Below are 17,563 nucleotides of genomic sequence, written 5' to 3'. Positions count from 1 at the left end.
TTCTAGTCAAGTCATGCTACACATTCCTCTTCTCCCCAATTCTATTCAGTACTTCCTCATTAGTTACGTGATCTACCCATCTAATCTTCAGCATTCTTCTGTTGCACCACATTTAGAAAGCTTCTATTCTCTTCTTGTCTAAACTATTTATCATCCATGTTCACTTCCATATATGGCTACACTCCACACAAATACTTTTAGAAAAGGCTTCCTGAAACTTAAATCTATTCTTGATGTTAACAAATTTCTCTTTTTCAGAAACACTTTTCTTGCTATTACCAATCTACATTTTATATCCTCTCTACTTTGACCATCATCCTTTATTTTGTTCTCCAAATAGCAAAACTCACCTACTGCTTTAAGTGTCTCATTTCCTAGTCTAATTCCCTCAGCATCACCTGATTTAATTTGACTGCATTCCATTATCCCCATTTTGCTTTTGTCGATTTTTGTCTTATATCCTCCTTTGAAGACACTGCCCATTCCGTTCAACTGCTCTTCCGCATCCTTTGCCATCTCTGACAGAATTACAGTGTCACTGGCAAATGTCAAAGCTTTTGTTTCTTTTCCATGGATTTTAATTCCTACTCCAAAATTTTCTTTTGTTTCCTTTACTGCTTGCTCAATATACAGATTTAATAACATCGAGGATAGGCTACAATCCTGTCTCACTCCCTTCTCAACCATTGCTTCCCTTTCATCCCCCTCGACCCTTATAGTTGCCACCTGGTTTGTGTACCAATTGTAAATAGCCTTTTGCTCCCTGTATTTGACCCCCGCCACCTTCAGGATTTGAAAGAGAGTATTCCAGTCAAGATTGTCAAAATCATTCTCTAAGTCTGCAAACGCTAGAAATGCAGGTTTGCCTTTCCTTAATCTATCTTCTAAGTTAAGTCATAGGGTCGGTATTGCCTCGCATGTTTCAACATTTCTATGGAATCCAAACTGATCTCCCCTGAGGCCAGCTTATACCAAACAGTGTTATGCTCAGATATTTAAATGAAATGACTGTGTCAAGCAGGGCCCTAGTAATACTGTATCTGAACATTACAGTTATGTTCTTCCTACTCATCCTCATTAACTTACATTTTTCCACATTGAGGGCTAGCTGCAATTCATCACGCCAACTGGAAATTTTGTCTAAGTCATCTTGCCTCTTCCTACAGTCACTCAACTTCAACACCTTACTGTACACCATGGCATCATCAGCAAGCAACCGCAGATTGCTGCCCACTCCTCCCACCAAATCATGTATGTATATAGAGAACAGACAAGGGTACCCTCAGGAGTCTGTCAGGGAAGTTTGATAGAATGCTAGTTGTTCTCTATATACATAAATGATTTGGCAGGAAAAGTGGGCAGTGATCTGTGGTTGTTTGCCATGATCTACAGTAAGGTGTCGAAGTTGAGTGACTGTAAGAAGATACAAGATGACTTGACAACATTTCCAGTTGGTGTAATGAGCAGCTAGCCCTAAATGTGGAAAAATGTATATGGATGAATAGGAGGAACAAACCTGTAATGTTCAGATACAATGTTACTAGTGTCCTGTTTGACACAATCAAGTCGTTTAAATATCTGGGTGTAATGCTGCAAAGCCATATGAGATGGAACGAGCATTTAAGAACTGTGACAGGGTAGGTGAATGATTGACTTCAGTTTATTGGGAGTATTTTAGGAAAGAGTGGTTCACCTGTAAAGGAGACCGCATATAGATGGTCGTGTGACCTATTCTTGAGTACTGCTCGAGTGTTTGGGATACATACCAGGTCGGATTGAAGGAAGACATCGAAGCAGTTCAGAGGCGGGTTTCTAGATTTGTTACCAGTAGGTCTGAACAACATGTAAGTGTTATGGAAATTCTTCAGAAACTCAAATGAGAATCCCTGGAGGGAAGGCAACATTCTTTTTGAGATTTAGAAGATAATACCCAGCTGAAATCACAGATTGCATCAAATGTTAACAAAAAACAGTTACTTGAAATAAAAGATCATACAATTATATTTGTAGCCTTGGCAATGGCCTTCATTCCATCTATGAGAGAAGTAATTATACAAGAATATATTTTCCATAAAAATGATTTGAACAAATGACTCTTAATGTCCAACAATGGAAAATCCAGGATGAAATGTAAAAATATTATGAAAAGGGATGTTGCTACTCACCATGTAGCGGAGATGCTGTGTTGCACCATATAGTGAAAATGCTGACTCGCCTATCTGTGACTCAGCATCTCCACTATATATGGTGAGTAGGAACTGTGCTTTTCATTAATTGTTATCTTAATATCCATAACTTCAATTGCACTTTGCAGACACACCTGTTTGTTGATTATACTTCATACCTCTGTTACTTCCCCATCCTGTTCCTTTCCTAGATGTTGCATCAGGAAAAGTGAAAGTACGTTACAGTTTAATGTCTCACTGATTTCATTAGTAATGAGCACTATTTCATCCAGAGAAATGAGAAGAGGTGAATCAGCTATGAACAGTCAAAGGAAGCATTCCAGCATTGTCTGGTGCAATTCAAAGAAAATTTAGTTGTGGATGGCCATTTGGGGGATTTAAGACTCTTCTTCCAGGAAAGAAAAAGATTGTTACAGAATAAAATTCATGTACCTTAATGAATTTCCTATCTTGCTCAATATTTTGTGGGAAAAATGACTGGCTATATTCTTCTTTTTTATGTTCATATGTTGATCACCATAGTCTTTGTATGATGCGTACATATCAGATACTGTAATTTAAAAGAAACCGTCTTCATACTGCCAGACACCTTTCTTATGCAGTATCTCAATGGGCTTAACCAGGCACTTCTGTGAAGTGCAGTTCCCACTGAGGCAATACAGCATGCAATACGATACACAATGTGTTGTGTGATAGATGTAGGGATTACCTTCATCAGTATAGTGCATAGAAACATAATCGAAGAGACTGAACTGGTTCACAAGGGGATGACAGAGATACAACACCAAGACATATCTCCGTCACGCTGCCTGGCACAACACGGAGTGCTGGTAACTCCATGCGGCTTTGTCATACGATAAACAGAGGGGTGGAGTGAACCAAATTTTTTGTTGTTAAATGTGCCCCCAAAAAACACTTTATGTAAAAGAAACAAAGATACATCCATCTCTCCAGTTAATTTCTCAGTAAAGGCTTTACTTTTTCTTTAAAAAATTAAGAATAATGGTATTTAGATTTGCATGTGTTCTCTGTGATGCAGTACTCCTCATTTGATTATGAGGATATCACAGCTTGACGATAAAGCAGATTTATTTTCATTTGACCTATACTTACAGTAGTACTTGGAAAATAAATAAACCACTGGACATATTTTGAAAAGTTTGCAGTGAAGAATGTAATTGGTGGCCAGTTTACAATTGGTGGATTTTAGGTGGTACACTGGTGCGTCTGAAATGTAGCTAACCAATTGACATTGTTTTTAATCCTGGAAGGAGAGCCATACCTCTTTCCAGTCTCAGGTAAATGAGTGATATATTTTGATATTTGGCCATGACGAGCTGTGATGCGCCACACTTGACACACTGGCCTTGTGCTTTGCAGAGTTATAGCTCATGTTTCTCTTTCATATGTGGTTTACGAAGTTAGTCACAGTCACATTTTAAGTTGTGTTGTTGTTTGATGCAGCTTTACATGCTACTTTATCCTGTGCAAGCCTCTTCATCTCTGAGTAACTACTGCAACCTAGATTCTTCTAAATGTGGTTACTGTGTTAATCTCTTGATCTCTAAAGTTTTTACCCACAACACGTCCCTCCAATACTAATTGGTGATCCCTTGATGTCTCAGCATGTGTTCTGTCAGACAGTCCCTTCTTCTGGTCAGGTTGTGTCATGAATTTCCTTTCTCTTCATTAGTTATGTGATCTACTCACCTAATCTTCAGCATTCTTCTGTAGCACCACATTTCGAAAGCTTCTATTCTCTTCTTGTCTAAACTGTTCATTGTTCATGTTTCACTTCCATATACTTCCATATATGGCTACGTTCCATACAATTACTTTCAGAAAGACTTCGTAACACTTAAATCAATATTCAGTGTTAACAAATTTCTCTTCTTCAGAAACACTTTTCTTACCATTGTCAGTCTACATTTTATATCCTCTCTACTTTGACCACCATTAGTTATTTTGCTACCTGAATAACAAAACTTGTCTATTACAGTAAGTGTCTCATTTCTTAATTTAATTCCCTCCGCATCACTTGATTTAAATTTGACTAAATTCCATTCTACTTGTTCTGCTGTTGTTGATGCTCATCTTAATCCTCCTGTCAAGACACCATCAATAGGCTGCAACCCTGGCTCACTCCCTTCTCAACTACTGCTTCCCTTCGATGTCCCTCGACTCTTATAACTCCCCTCCAGTTACTGTACAAGTGGTAAATAGCCTTTTGCTCCCTGTGTTTTACTCCTGATACCTTCAGATTTTCAAAGAAAGTATTCCAGTCAACAATGTCAAAAGCTTTCTCTAAATCTACAAATGCTATAAACACAGGTTTGCCTTTTCTTCACCTGTCTTCTAGGGTTAGTCATAGGGTCAGTATTGCCTCACATGTTCCCATGTTTCAACAGAATCCAAACTGATCCTCCCTGAGGTCAGCTTCTGCCAATTTTTCAATTCTTCTATAAAGAATTCATGTTAATATTTTGCAACCATGACTTATTAAACTAATAGTTTGGTAATTTTCACACCTGTCAGCAACTAATTTTTTTGGAATGGGAATTATTACATTCTTCTTGAAGTGTGAGGGTATTTCCCCTGTCACACATATTTTGCACACCAGAGGGAAGAGTTTTGTCATGGCTGGTTCTCCCAAGGCTCTCAGTAATCCTGACAGAATGATGGCTACTCCTGGAGCCTTGTTTCGACTTAGGTCTTTTAGTGCTTTGTCAAATTCTTCTCACCATATCATACCTCCCATCTTACCTTCATCTACATCCTCTTCCATTTCTATAATATTGCCTTCAAGGTCATTTCCCTTGTATAGACCCTCTATATACTCCTTCCACCTTTCAGCTTTACCTTCTTTGCTTAGGACTGGTTTTCCATCTGAGCTCTTGATATTCATACATCTGCTTCTCTTTTCTCCAAAGGCCACTTTATTTTTTCTGTAGGCAGTATCTATCTTCCATTTATTGAAATACTCTTCTAAATCCTTACATTTGTCCTCTTGCCATTCCTGCTTAGACATTCTGCACTTCCCATCAGTCTCATTTTTTAGACACTTGTACTCCCCTTTGCCTGCTTCATTTGCTGCATTTTTATATTTTCTTTTTTCATCATTCAAATTCAGTATTTCATGTGTTATCCAAGGGTTTCTATTAGGCTTTATCTTTTTACATGTTTGATCTTCTGCTGCCTTCACTATTTCATCTCTCAAAGCTACTCATTCATCTTCTGCTGAATTCCGTTCTGCTGTTCTAGTCAACCGTTGCCTAATGCTCCTCTGAGACTCTCAAAAACCTCTCATTCTTCCAACATATCCAGCTCCTTCTCCTTCGTCTCCTACCTTTCTTCAATTTCTTTAGTTTTAATCTGCAGCTCATAACCTATAAATTATGGTCAGAGTTCATGTCTGCCCCTGGAAATGGCTTAAAATTTAAACTCTGGTTCTGAAATCTCCATCTTACTAGTATATGATAAATCTGAAACCTACTGGTATCTCCTGGTCTCTTCCACATATACAGCCTTCTTTCAATATTCTTAAACCAAGTGTTAGCTATGATTAAATTATGCTCTGTCCAAAATTCTACCAGGCAGTTTCCTCTTTCATTCCTTTCCCCCAGTCCATATTCACCTACTGTTATTTCCTTTTCCTGCTATCAAATTACAGCCCCCCATCGCAATTAAATTTTCATCTGCCTTAACTATATGAATAATTTCTTTTATGTCATCATATATTTATTCAGTCTCATCATCTGCACAGCTAGTTCGCATATAAACTTGTACTACTGTGTTGGGTGTTGGTTTTGTTTCTATCTTGCCAACAATAGTGTGTTCACTATGCTATTCATAATAGCATACCTGCGTTCCTATTTTGTTATTCACTATTAAACATATACTTACATTACCCCTATTTGATTTTGTATTTATAACGCTGTATTCACCTTAATAGAAGTCCTGTTCTTCCTGGCAGCAAACTTCACTAATTCCGACTATATCTAACTTCAATGTATCCACTTCCCTTTTCAAAATTTGTAACCTACCTGCTCAATTAAGGGATCTAACATTCTACACTCTTATCTGTAGAACACCAATTTTGTTTCTCCTGATAATGAATACCTGAGAGTCCCTGCCAGGAGATCTGAATGGGGAACTATTTTAACTCTGGAATATTTTACCAAGAGGATTTCATCATGATTTAACCACACAGTGGGGCTACATGCCCTTGGGAAAAATTAGGGCTGTAGTTTCTCCTTGCTGTCAGCTGTTCACAGTACCAGCACAGCAGGGCCATTTTGGTTGATGTTACAGGGCCAGACCAGTCAATCATACAGACTGTTGCCCCTGCAACTACTGAAAAGGTTGCTGCCCCTCTTCAGAAACCACATGTTTGTCTGGCCTCTCTCCACAGATACCCTATCTTTGTAGTTGCACCTGTGGTACAGATGTCTGTATCACAGAGGCATGTAAGCTACCCCACCATTGTTCATGGGGTGTGGAACAGTGATATAAAATCATAATACAAGACACGAATAATTTTCATGTAGATTTTTCCTCCTTATCCAGGGTTCAGAATGGAGTTTCTACTGTATTCTGATAGTAAGACAGTTTACAAGCTCACATCTAACATAAAACAGTTCAATAACTAAGTAAATGTGCACTTCAGTAGCCACTCTTCTCCAAATTGTTTGAATATTTGATTCAGGGACTTCAAATTTCTATTTACTACATGGCAAGTAGAAGTGTTTGTTGTAAAGTTGTATGACAAGTAATTATGTATTGTAAGTAAGACTCTGTCTCCCTAGATGTAAAAATATTTTCCTTGAAAAATACCATTGTAGTCAAGTGAGTATTAAGCTACTAACACCAGATAAACACCAGCAATATAATAAAACTGATGAGGCAGCAATTTTTTTTCAAAGAAGCAGTTTTCTTCCTAGTTTGCTTGATTAAATTTAGATGCCATAAATGTGAATAGCATCAAGCAGTATTTGATAGTGTAGGTAAATACAGTACACAGATTAAGTTTCCGTGATATCTTTGTCTCATGTTGATGTAGACATTTACTCATTCCACATCTCTGAAGGTTCTTCTTCTTGGTGGTATCTACAAAATACAATAAATAAATAAATGAACAAATGACATGTGTGTTGTGGAGATTAAACAGTTAACTAGAACATTGTTTTTTTTCCCCTGATCTTACTGTAGAATGAGGCATACAGTATAATAACGTTCCCATCTAGCTCCTGGATAAATTTCTAGATACCATCCAATGTTTACAATGTCATTCACACAAGTACCAGATTCTCCAACTGTAGGTCCTGACTTACAGATCATTCTACCATTTATCATCATCAGAGGCAGAATCATTTATAAAATCATACATGTCACAAATTTGTGTGAAACCATTCTTCACCTTTATGTACCAGAAAAATAAAGAAAACATTTGCAATAACACTAAGCTAGTGAACAGTGTTAACAGAAAAAAAGTCTATTGCAAGACACTAGCAGTCATTTTGATGCCTTCTTCAGAACAAGTACTTCAGAAGCTAAAAATACACATTCTAACATGCACACTTGGATGCCTTCATATTGTTTTAATTTAATTTCTTGTGGTGTTACCAGCTTCTTTGTCAGTTGTTACTCTTAGAGTCCCTATTGGTTTGTGTCTTTGTGCATGGCCTTATTTTCCCACTATTCTTGTTTTACTCTGCATATTTTTTTTATTTTCTCTTTGTCTTGTACCTTATTGTTTATGTTCCCACCATGTACTATTTCTTCTGTTTCCTTGCATTTGAAAAACTTTTATATATATATTTTTTAATGTTGTGTATTGAATCACAGTTACTTTAATTTATCTCTATTGTTGTTGTTGTTGTAGTCTAAAGCTTTTAGTAGTGCATTTTTCTTGTTCCATTTCTAAAGTTTCACTAGTTTTTCTTTCTTTTCCCATCCAACATAAAAAGCATTTTTTGAAACTGTATACAGGGATATTTACGTATAAATCTCTGAACTTTCAAAAACAACATTCTTTGTCTGGTAATTTCTGTACTTAAAGCTTTACCAGCAATCTTTCTGTATATCAAAACAGGAAAAGACACAAAATAGTTGGCCTTTCCACAGCATTGAAGTCTTATTATACTTTTCATCATAAATCATGGACAGAAATTGTATTCCACTTCAAGGTGACTGTCAAGCATTGTGTGTTAATGGTAATTATTTCATTATTGAAAAACATTGTGCCAAGATATAAAGTTATTTCACTACTATTGACTTGTTAAATTAGAAAATACTTGTATTTATGATTCGTCCTTGTCATAAAAAGATAAATGCATACATTCTCATTGTTATATGCCACAATGGAGATTAATTCCATTAGCTACATTATTTTAACTTTGTAATCGTTATTCATTCATCATTACAGATTTCAATGCCTCAGGAGTACAAGAAGTGGCAGCAGCTGGTACGAGGACAGTGGATACTACAGAAACAGCACACAGTCCTTCACGAAAAACTCGCTACATTCATTGTTTTCGGCAGTTCTTTTCCTTCTTCCATATTATTTCAGTGGCCTCTGTTAATTCGATTACAGATAATAAAAACAGTGAAGTTTCACAACGTGAATTACCTAGCCCCAGGAAATTGGAAGTGAATAATACGCAGGTGACAAATATTCAGACATGTTGCTTGCTGCCAAACAATGGAAACGGTGAAGTTCTGTTTAAAAATTTCAATCCAGGAAATATACCATCTGCACTACACCCCAATTATAGTGTGCTAAAAGTAGGTGGTGTCATACATTTACTAGACTGGTATAAGAGAGGCGCAATGGTGTATGATTTTACCCCTGATAAACTTGCAAGGGATTATTTGTTAAAGTCCCATTATCAAGAGGAAAAAGAAAACTACTTGCTCTCCACAAAGCTTGAAACTACAACTAACAGTGATCAACAGTAATTGTAAAAGGTGATAAATTGATTGAAATATGTGAAGTGTAGTGTATTTAAATTTTCAGGCCACCGTCCAGTAACCACCCCACACTTCGGAAATGATTTTGAAAATGTTTTACTTTTATTTAACAATATATAATCTGTTTATGAAGAGGCCCTTTTTTGTTCACTTAAGTGTGTGAACATGTTTACACAAATGAAATATATTTTTAATTTTTCTCATTGTTTGGAGTATGTTTTCCATCTGTTGTAATTACTGTTAGAAAACTTACTGGAACGAAAAACACAGTACAGTATAAATGTAAAAACAGTATAATCTAACACACACACATCATGTGCCTCAATAAAAAACATTTATTTACATTAATTTTTGTATCAGATGATTCTGAACTGAAAGTAATAATACAAAAATAAATACACTGTGAAGTTATTTTCAGCTAAAATATCTTTTCTCTGAAATCCTTATTTTTGGGAAAAAAAAATTATTTCTTTTGAACAGACATAACAAATTTACATTGGATTGCAAGTTCTAATTTTTAGAAAAATAATTATATCATCTGAACAGAACTTATAAACTTACTTTTCACTAATTTTGTTCAGTTAAATAATTTATTCACTAAGCATGCTAAATATGAAAAAAGATATTCTTGAGTACTGACTTAATGTAATCTTAGAACTTATACAGGACTGAATAAAATTCTCATCATGATCATCAGGAGTTAAACTGTTGGCTGCCAGTATGGTATAGTGTTCTCATATGGGTGATATATCAGAGTCCAGAACTGTTCTCGTTCTTTGACCCTTTGGTATCCATTGTTCATCCAGTGCCCTAGTGTATACAATCTTGGCTGCCTCTTTTGTAATTGAATCCCAATAAGTTGTTGCAAGGACCAAGAATCTCATTCTTTCAAAGTAGATTTTGTGTCTATTGTCTGGACAATATTCAGGTGTAGCAACTGTACTTTTACCAATTTAATTTTTCCTACATTCACTGTGAATACCAGACACACTTGACATTCTAAGAGGGTTGACTGGAAAGTAATGCCTTCACCTTTGTAACTGTTCAACAGTTGGCAGCATTGGTATGTGGCAGGTACTGGCTTATTCTGTAGCCTCTTCTCTACAGCTCCAGTTGGTGGGAAGCCTTAGCACTGAATGGTTGTGTTGTTACAGTGTTAAGTATGGGACCCTGCGCAGAAGGTCAGTCAATGCGATTTAAGCAATGTGCAGTCACTGAATTCTTGACAGCAAAAGATATCACCCCAAAGGAGATTTATCAGATAATGAAAGCATTTTATGGTAATTGTGTAGATGTGAGTACTGTGCATCATTGGGCGAGTAAGTTTAAAGATGTTGAGGCGGGAACATCTGACCTGCTTGACAAACAAAGAGTTGGACGTGCTGTGACAGCAACCACCGAGTTTCACAAGCAAAATGTTGACAGATTGATTCAGGATGATCCTCGTATCACTCAGAGATACTGCAAGCACAATCAGCATTTCACAAGAACGTGTGGGTCACATTACTGCTTTGTTTGGCTATCGGAAGATCTGTGTGCGATGAGTACCCGGAATGCTGACTCCTGAAATGAGAGCGCACAGACTTGAAATTTGCCAGAAACTCCTCTTGCATTACGAGAATGAAGGTGACACCTTTCTCCATTCAGTTGTGACACGAGACAAAATGTGGGTTCAAAATTACAACCCAGAGAAGAAATGTCAGTCTATGGAATATCAACACGAAGACTCGCCCCAGAAAATGAAATTCAAGACGCAGCCATCAGCAGGAAAAATCATGGCCACAGTGCTCTGGGACACAGATGGTGTTATCCATGTTGATTTATCGTGGAACAACAATAAATTCAGAATGTTACTTCTCAATGCTGCGAACTCCGAAACGACAGCTAACATGGGTCCGAAAGGAAAAGGAAAATGTTTTCCTGCAGCATGACAATGCCAAACCACACGTTTCACGTGCCACCACAGCAGAACTTCAGAGACTGAATCTCATCATCGTATGGTGTCCTCCATACAGTCCAGATTTAGCACCGTCTGACTTCCATCTGTTCCCAATAATGAAATACGATCAGCTGGGCCATCATTATGCTTCTGATGAAGACATTGAGAGAACTTTGAGACTGTGGTTGTGGAAACAGAGTGTCGACTCCTTCTGTGACGGCTTCAGAAAACTTGTTCATCATTGGCAGAAATGTATCCATTTGGCTGGTGATTATGTGGAAAAGTGAATATTGGTTATTAAAAATCACATTCTAAGGATTATTTCTGCATCTGAGTTATTAAAATATCCCCATCCAAACCCCAATTAATGAAGATGGAGGCATTAATTTTCATTCAACCTTCATATGATATACATCACCTTTAGGTGGTTGTAACATTTCCTGAGTAATTGAAATGGGGTCAATCACTGGCCTTAGTTCATACCTCTGGATTATACATGTAATTATTGCACAACTTTACAAAATAAACGCTGCTGGGTTGGCTTGTTCCACTGACAGGCAGAGAATCTTGTGCTGATTGTACTAAGAGTGTCACCAATATGATCCTTGCTGTAGCTGTGTTCCTTGATTTTGATTCTTAAATGCTTATTCGTGAATTGGAATCATTATTGTTCAATATTGTTATAGTCCTGTGTATTCACTGCACAAGACAATTTCCTTCACAGCAGGATGATAAAACTTGTTTGGATTCAGATACTGGTTGGTGTGGGTTGGATTCAGATACTGGTTGGTGTGGGTTGGCTTCCTACACTTTGAATGACCGAGCCGACCATCTGCATTCAGACCAACTAGCTTCTCCAAGAAATGTAGCTTACCACACCTCTCCAAGTAGTAAATGTATTGTTTGGATGAACCCAAACATGTGATCTAAGAACTGCTGTTGGGCCAATTCACCATGAGGGCATAGCAAGAAGATATATTCAGCATATTGGAGAAAACAAGACTGACAAGCAAGAGTGGAATTGATAGCTGCTGTCTCAAAATATTCCAGGAAGAAATACGCCACAGCAATATCATCACTGTCCCATCCATCATTTGGCACTATTCAATACAGTGTGGCAGTTAAAGCCCTTCAGTAAGTATCTTCAGCAACGCTAAAACATGGAGAGATGAAGTAGCATGTGATATTAATTTTGTAGTTATTTCCTCTACGCAAGAAGACTGGGCTACGAACGGCCACATGACACTACAGAAGGGTGTTTGGTATATGGCTCTGGCATATCATACTGCATCTGCAGTAGCAATTTGAGCAGCAGTTGGCACCACAGTCACCCAACTAACTGCCACAAATCAGATCTTTCAAGGACTGTTCCAAGCCAGACACCCTGTAGCATGAATTTCCCTGACCCTAAACCACTACCATTTGTGATATTGATGGTGTCAAGTGGGAGCTCATTGGAGGTCTTTTGAATTTTCTGATGAAAGCTGGTTTTGCCTTTGTGCCAGTGATGGTCATGTGTTGGTTAGAAGGTGGCCAGTTGAGTTCCTGGAACAAACCTGTCTGTGTGCTAGCTACATGGGACCTACACCTGGAGTTATGGTCTGGGATGTCATTTTGTGTGACAGCAGGAGCACTCTCACGGTTATCCCATGTGCCCTGGATGTAAGTTTGTGTGTCAGTCTGGTGATTCCACTTGTTATGCTACTGTTCATGATCAGCATTTGAGAGGGTGTTTTCCAACAGGATAATACTCACCCACATATTACTGTTGTAACGCAACATGCTCTACAGAGTGGCAACATGTTGCCTTGGCCTGCTCAAGCACCATATCTGTTTCCAATTGAGCAAATATGGGACATCATTGGACAACAACTCCAGTGTCATCCACAGCAAGCATCAACCATCCCTGTATTGACCGACCAAGTGCAACAGGTCTGGAACTCCATCCCACGAACTAACGTCCAGCATCTGTACAAAACAATGCAAGCATGTTTGCATGCTTCCATTCAATATTCTGGTTTTATACCTGTTATTAATGTACCAGCATTTCACACTTGCAATGCCTTATCTCATGCTTACATTAACCCGTGATCTTGCAATATTAATCACTGAAGTATGTTACCTAGGCAGATGTATTCCTGAAATTTCGTTACTCTATAAGAGATATCATCTCAGTACGTCTTGCTAGACCGATCTAACAGGGATCTGTTTTACATGTCTCACTTTTGTTGTTTGCACACTCCCATTCCCCCATGAAAGACTGTCCTTTTGTCCTCCGTAGATACACACAATACAGGGCTATTACAAATGATTGAAGCGATTTCATAAATTCACTGTAGCTCCATTCATTGACATATGGTCACGACACACTACAGATAAGTAGAAAAACTCATCAAGTTTTGTTCGGCTGAAGCCGCACTTCAGGTTTCTGCCGCCAGAGCGCTCGAGAGCGCAGTGAGACAAAATGGCGACAGGAGCCGAGAAAGCGTATGTTGTGCTTGAAATGCACTCACATCAGTCAGTCATAACAGTGCAACGACACTTCAGGACGAATTTCAACAAAGATCCACCAACTGCTAACTCCATTCGGTGATGGAATGCACAGTTTAAAGCTTCTGGATGCCTCTGTAAGGGGAAATCAACAAGTCGGTCTGCAGTGAGCGAAGAAACGGTTGAACGCGTGCGGGCAAGTTTCACGCGTAGCCCGCGGAAGTCGACGAATAAAGCAAGCAGGGAGCTAAACATACCACAGCCGACGGTTTGGAAAATCTTACGGAAAAGGCTAAAGCAGAAGCCTTACCGTTTACAATTGCTACAAGCCCTGACACCCGATGACAAAGTCAGACGCTTTGAATTTTCGGCGCGGTTGCAACAGCTCATGGAAGAGGATGTGTTCAGTGCGAAACTTGTTTTCAGTGATGAAGCAACATTTTTTCTTAATGGTGAAGTGAACAGACACAATGTGCGAATCTGGGCGGTAGAGAATCCTCACACATTCGTGCAGCAAATTTGCAATTCACCAAAAGTTAACGTGTTTTGTGCAATCTCACGGTTTAAAGTTTACGGCCCCTTTTTCTTCTGCGAAAAAAAACGTTATAGGACACGTGTATCTGGACATGCTGGGAATGTGGCTCATGCCACAACTGGAGACCGACAGCGCCGACTTCATCTTTCAACAGAATGGTGCTCCACCACACTTCCATCATGATGTTCGGCATTTCTTAAACAGGAGATTGGAAAACCGATGGATCGGTCGTGGTGGAGATCATGATCAGCAATTCATGTCATGGCCTCCACGCTCTCGTGACTTAACCCCATGCGATTTCTTTCTGTGGGGTTATGTGAAAGATTCAGCGTTTAAACCTCCTCTACCAAGAAACGTGCCAGAACTGCGAGCTCGCATCAACGATGCTTTCGAACTCATTGATGGGGGCATGCTGCGCCGAGTGTGGGAGGAACTTGATTATCAGCTTGATGTCTGCCAAATCACTAAAGGGGCACATATCGAACATTTGTGAATGCCTAAAAAACCTTTTTGAGTTTTTGTATGTGTGTGCAAAGCATTGTGAAAATATCTCAAATAATAAAGTTATTGTAGAGCTGTGAAATCGCTTCAATCATTTGTAATAACCCTGTACAGTGTCTCCACTTAAATCAAGAAAGAGCACCAGAAGAAATAATTCAAACACATAGCTTCACTAGCTCTTCAACTGTAAACATTTGTGGCTCCATGTAGCAAGTTTACAAAAATAAATAATAATACAAAAACAATAATGATAATATCATTTGTAAGAGGCATTGCAACACAACACTCCATCCATGCACACTATGAAAATCCTTATTTTATTTATGAAGTAAGGCTATTGGACATGCTTTCCACCTAACAGCAAGAAATTCTTAGAAGACCTGTAATCACCAACACTTGGATTAAGTATAAGTAATTGTTTCTTATTTTACTTGGAGTAAAATCTTTATTTTTCATTTAGCATTCAGCCCCTGTTGCTGTCATATATATATTAAACAAAAATGATTAGTGGTCACATTATTAGGAATCAGAAAACTTCTCCTTGTAATTAGCAACATTCATAGGTACTTATATGACTGTGAAACTTACATTTATAATTTAATTTAAAATAAAAGAAAGAGACATGCACTGACCATTGTGCACATTCACACTTACACTTATCACTCACTTTTTGCACTCCTCATTGCTTACTACAGTACATTCAGAAAGGCACGTGTGGGTGATGCTGTGAATTTGGTCAATCTAGCTTGTATTTAAAGTAAATGTGGTGTGATGGAGGATTGCATTCTGGGCTACTGCAGAACTTCCATGCCGCATCTTCTTCATGCACCTGCTACCAGATGGGTTAGATGTCAACTGCCATGACTTTGTGTATTGCCTATCACTGCTGTTACTTTGTAACTGCCATGAATTTCCTTCTGTTACTATCAGTTCTTTTACAAACTGAGAGAAAAAACATTTAATGTATGCTATGACTGTAAAGCATAGGAACCTTTACTTAATAACACAATTTTCTTCCAAATCTTATCAAATTTGAACGACCAATACAAATCAAAAAGTTCAGTTAGTTTACAACTACTAAACAGAGCTGTCATTGCATATTCATTACTTAAGTAGTTGTTTTAAGTTTATGAAACTCTGAATATGAATGAATCATTTTCAAAATGTACACTTTATTGCCATTTTCAGCTCATAGTAAAATAGGTATCACTACATTTATTGGACCCAAACATCAAGGATTGTTTCTGCGCAGAGCTTAGACATAAAATAAGTAATTTACTACATTGGTGTGCCTGTAACAAGGAAGATGGTAGAGTGATAATAGTAGTAATGGCAGTGATGTGACACTCCAGCCAGCAATGACTTTGTGCTGCATGTGCCTGTAGCAAGTGCTTCAGGGTATGCATAGAACACTTTGCATTGGTTTTTATATTTGTTTAGATAAAGGAAGGTGCTCGGTCAGTGTAGGCTTCATTATGCGTGGCATAAAGCAAACATAACAAGTATTACATTAACAAGCTACAGCAATAGTTTTCCGAACATACAAATTTTTAAAGAGAAAGTCAGAAGCTGAAACAGATGGCCAATGTGACACTTACACCAGCACTGCCATTTGCCAGGGTATGTAACGGCTAGAGCATGTAAACATGACAGAAAGCACAATGGCAATATTAGCAAATGTGCCTCACTTCTCTCTCTGTGCAGAGTGCTTCGTGCACCTGGCACTTACTTGCATGCCACTTAAGCAGATGTAACTGCAACAATTGTAATATCAGTTGCAGTCATTGTTGGTGCTTGGTAGAATATGATATTAAGAACAAAAAAGAAACATATTGTATAAATGATGTGATTGAGACTGTTACTGTCATCTGATGAATGGTGAAAAAGTATTCCTTTTTTCTTATTACAATTTTATTTAATGTGCATCTTCATATTTTCGTGGCGCAAATACTGATCCATAAAATTTCGGGCGTGCAGCCACATAAATTTGACTTCTTCTTCTAATATTTCGGCTGAATACCACCCAGCCATGTTCAGAGTGAACCAACGTGACTGACACTCCAGCACTTGCTCTGTGCTTTCAACTTTTGAACCTTTCTTTCATTTCCATGACTGCTTCTTCAATATATACACTGAACATTAGGGGCGAAAGACTACATCCCTGTCTTACACCCTTTTGAATCCAAGCAATTCATTCCTGTTCTTCCTCTCTTATTGTTTCCTCTTGCCTCTTGTACATAAAGTACATTATCCATCTTTCCCTATAGTTTACCCCTATTTTTCTCAGGATTTTAAAGATCTTGAACCATTTGATATTGTCAAACACTTTTTCCAGGTCGACAAATCCTATGACTGCGACTTGATTTTTCTTGTCTTGTTTCCATTATCAACTGCAACATCAGAATTGTCTCTCTGGTGCCTTTACCTTTCCTAAAGCCAAATTGATCATCTAAAACATCCTCAATTTTTTTTCCATTCTTGTCAGCAACTTGGATGCACGAGGTATTAAGCTGATTCTGCAGTAATTCTCGCGCCTGTCAACTCTTTCAATCTTCGGAATTGTGTAGATAAAGCTTTTCCAGAAGTCTGCAGATATATCGCCACCTCACACATTCTACACACCAACGTGAATAGTCATTTTGTTGCTATTATTACACAGCCTTAAAGTCTTCCAAAGCACTTTAAATTCTCATGCTAATATTGGCTTCCCTATCTCTTCTATTTAGACTATTGTTTCTTCCTCGTTCATCTCATCAGACAAGTGTTCCCTGATAGAGGCCTCAATGCATGCTTTCAACCTATCTGCTCTCTCATCTGCATTTAACAGTGCACTCTTAATGTTACCACACTTGCTTTTAATTTCACCAAAGGTTTTTTTGACTTTTCTATATGCTGAGTCAGACCTTCCAATAATCATTTCGTTTCAAGCTTTTTTTTACATTT

At 38.0% G+C, this 17,563-nt stretch overlaps 1 protein-coding gene across 1 annotated transcript in view; it reads left to right on the top strand.

Annotated features, from left to right (window-relative positions):
* The window catches only part of LOC124606051, a 285,569-nt gene extending 276,426 nt beyond the window's left edge, over nucleotides 1-9,143 (top strand). The window contains exon 10 of the mRNA XM_047138011.1: nucleotides 8,611-9,143. Coding sequence (XP_046993967.1) covers nucleotides 8,611-9,143 — 533 coding nt within the window. The remainder of the gene's footprint in view (nucleotides 1-8,610) is intronic.
* Nucleotides 9,144-17,563: the final 8,420 nt, after the last annotated feature.

Source organism: Schistocerca americana, chromosome 3 (assembly GCF_021461395.2).
Source record: "Schistocerca americana isolate TAMUIC-IGC-003095 chromosome 3, iqSchAmer2.1, whole genome shotgun sequence".
Lineage (NCBI taxonomy): Eukaryota > Metazoa > Arthropoda > Insecta > Orthoptera > Acrididae > Schistocerca > Schistocerca americana.
The sequence above is the reverse complement of the archived record's forward strand: the minus strand, read 5'-3'. Positions and strand labels throughout refer to the sequence as shown.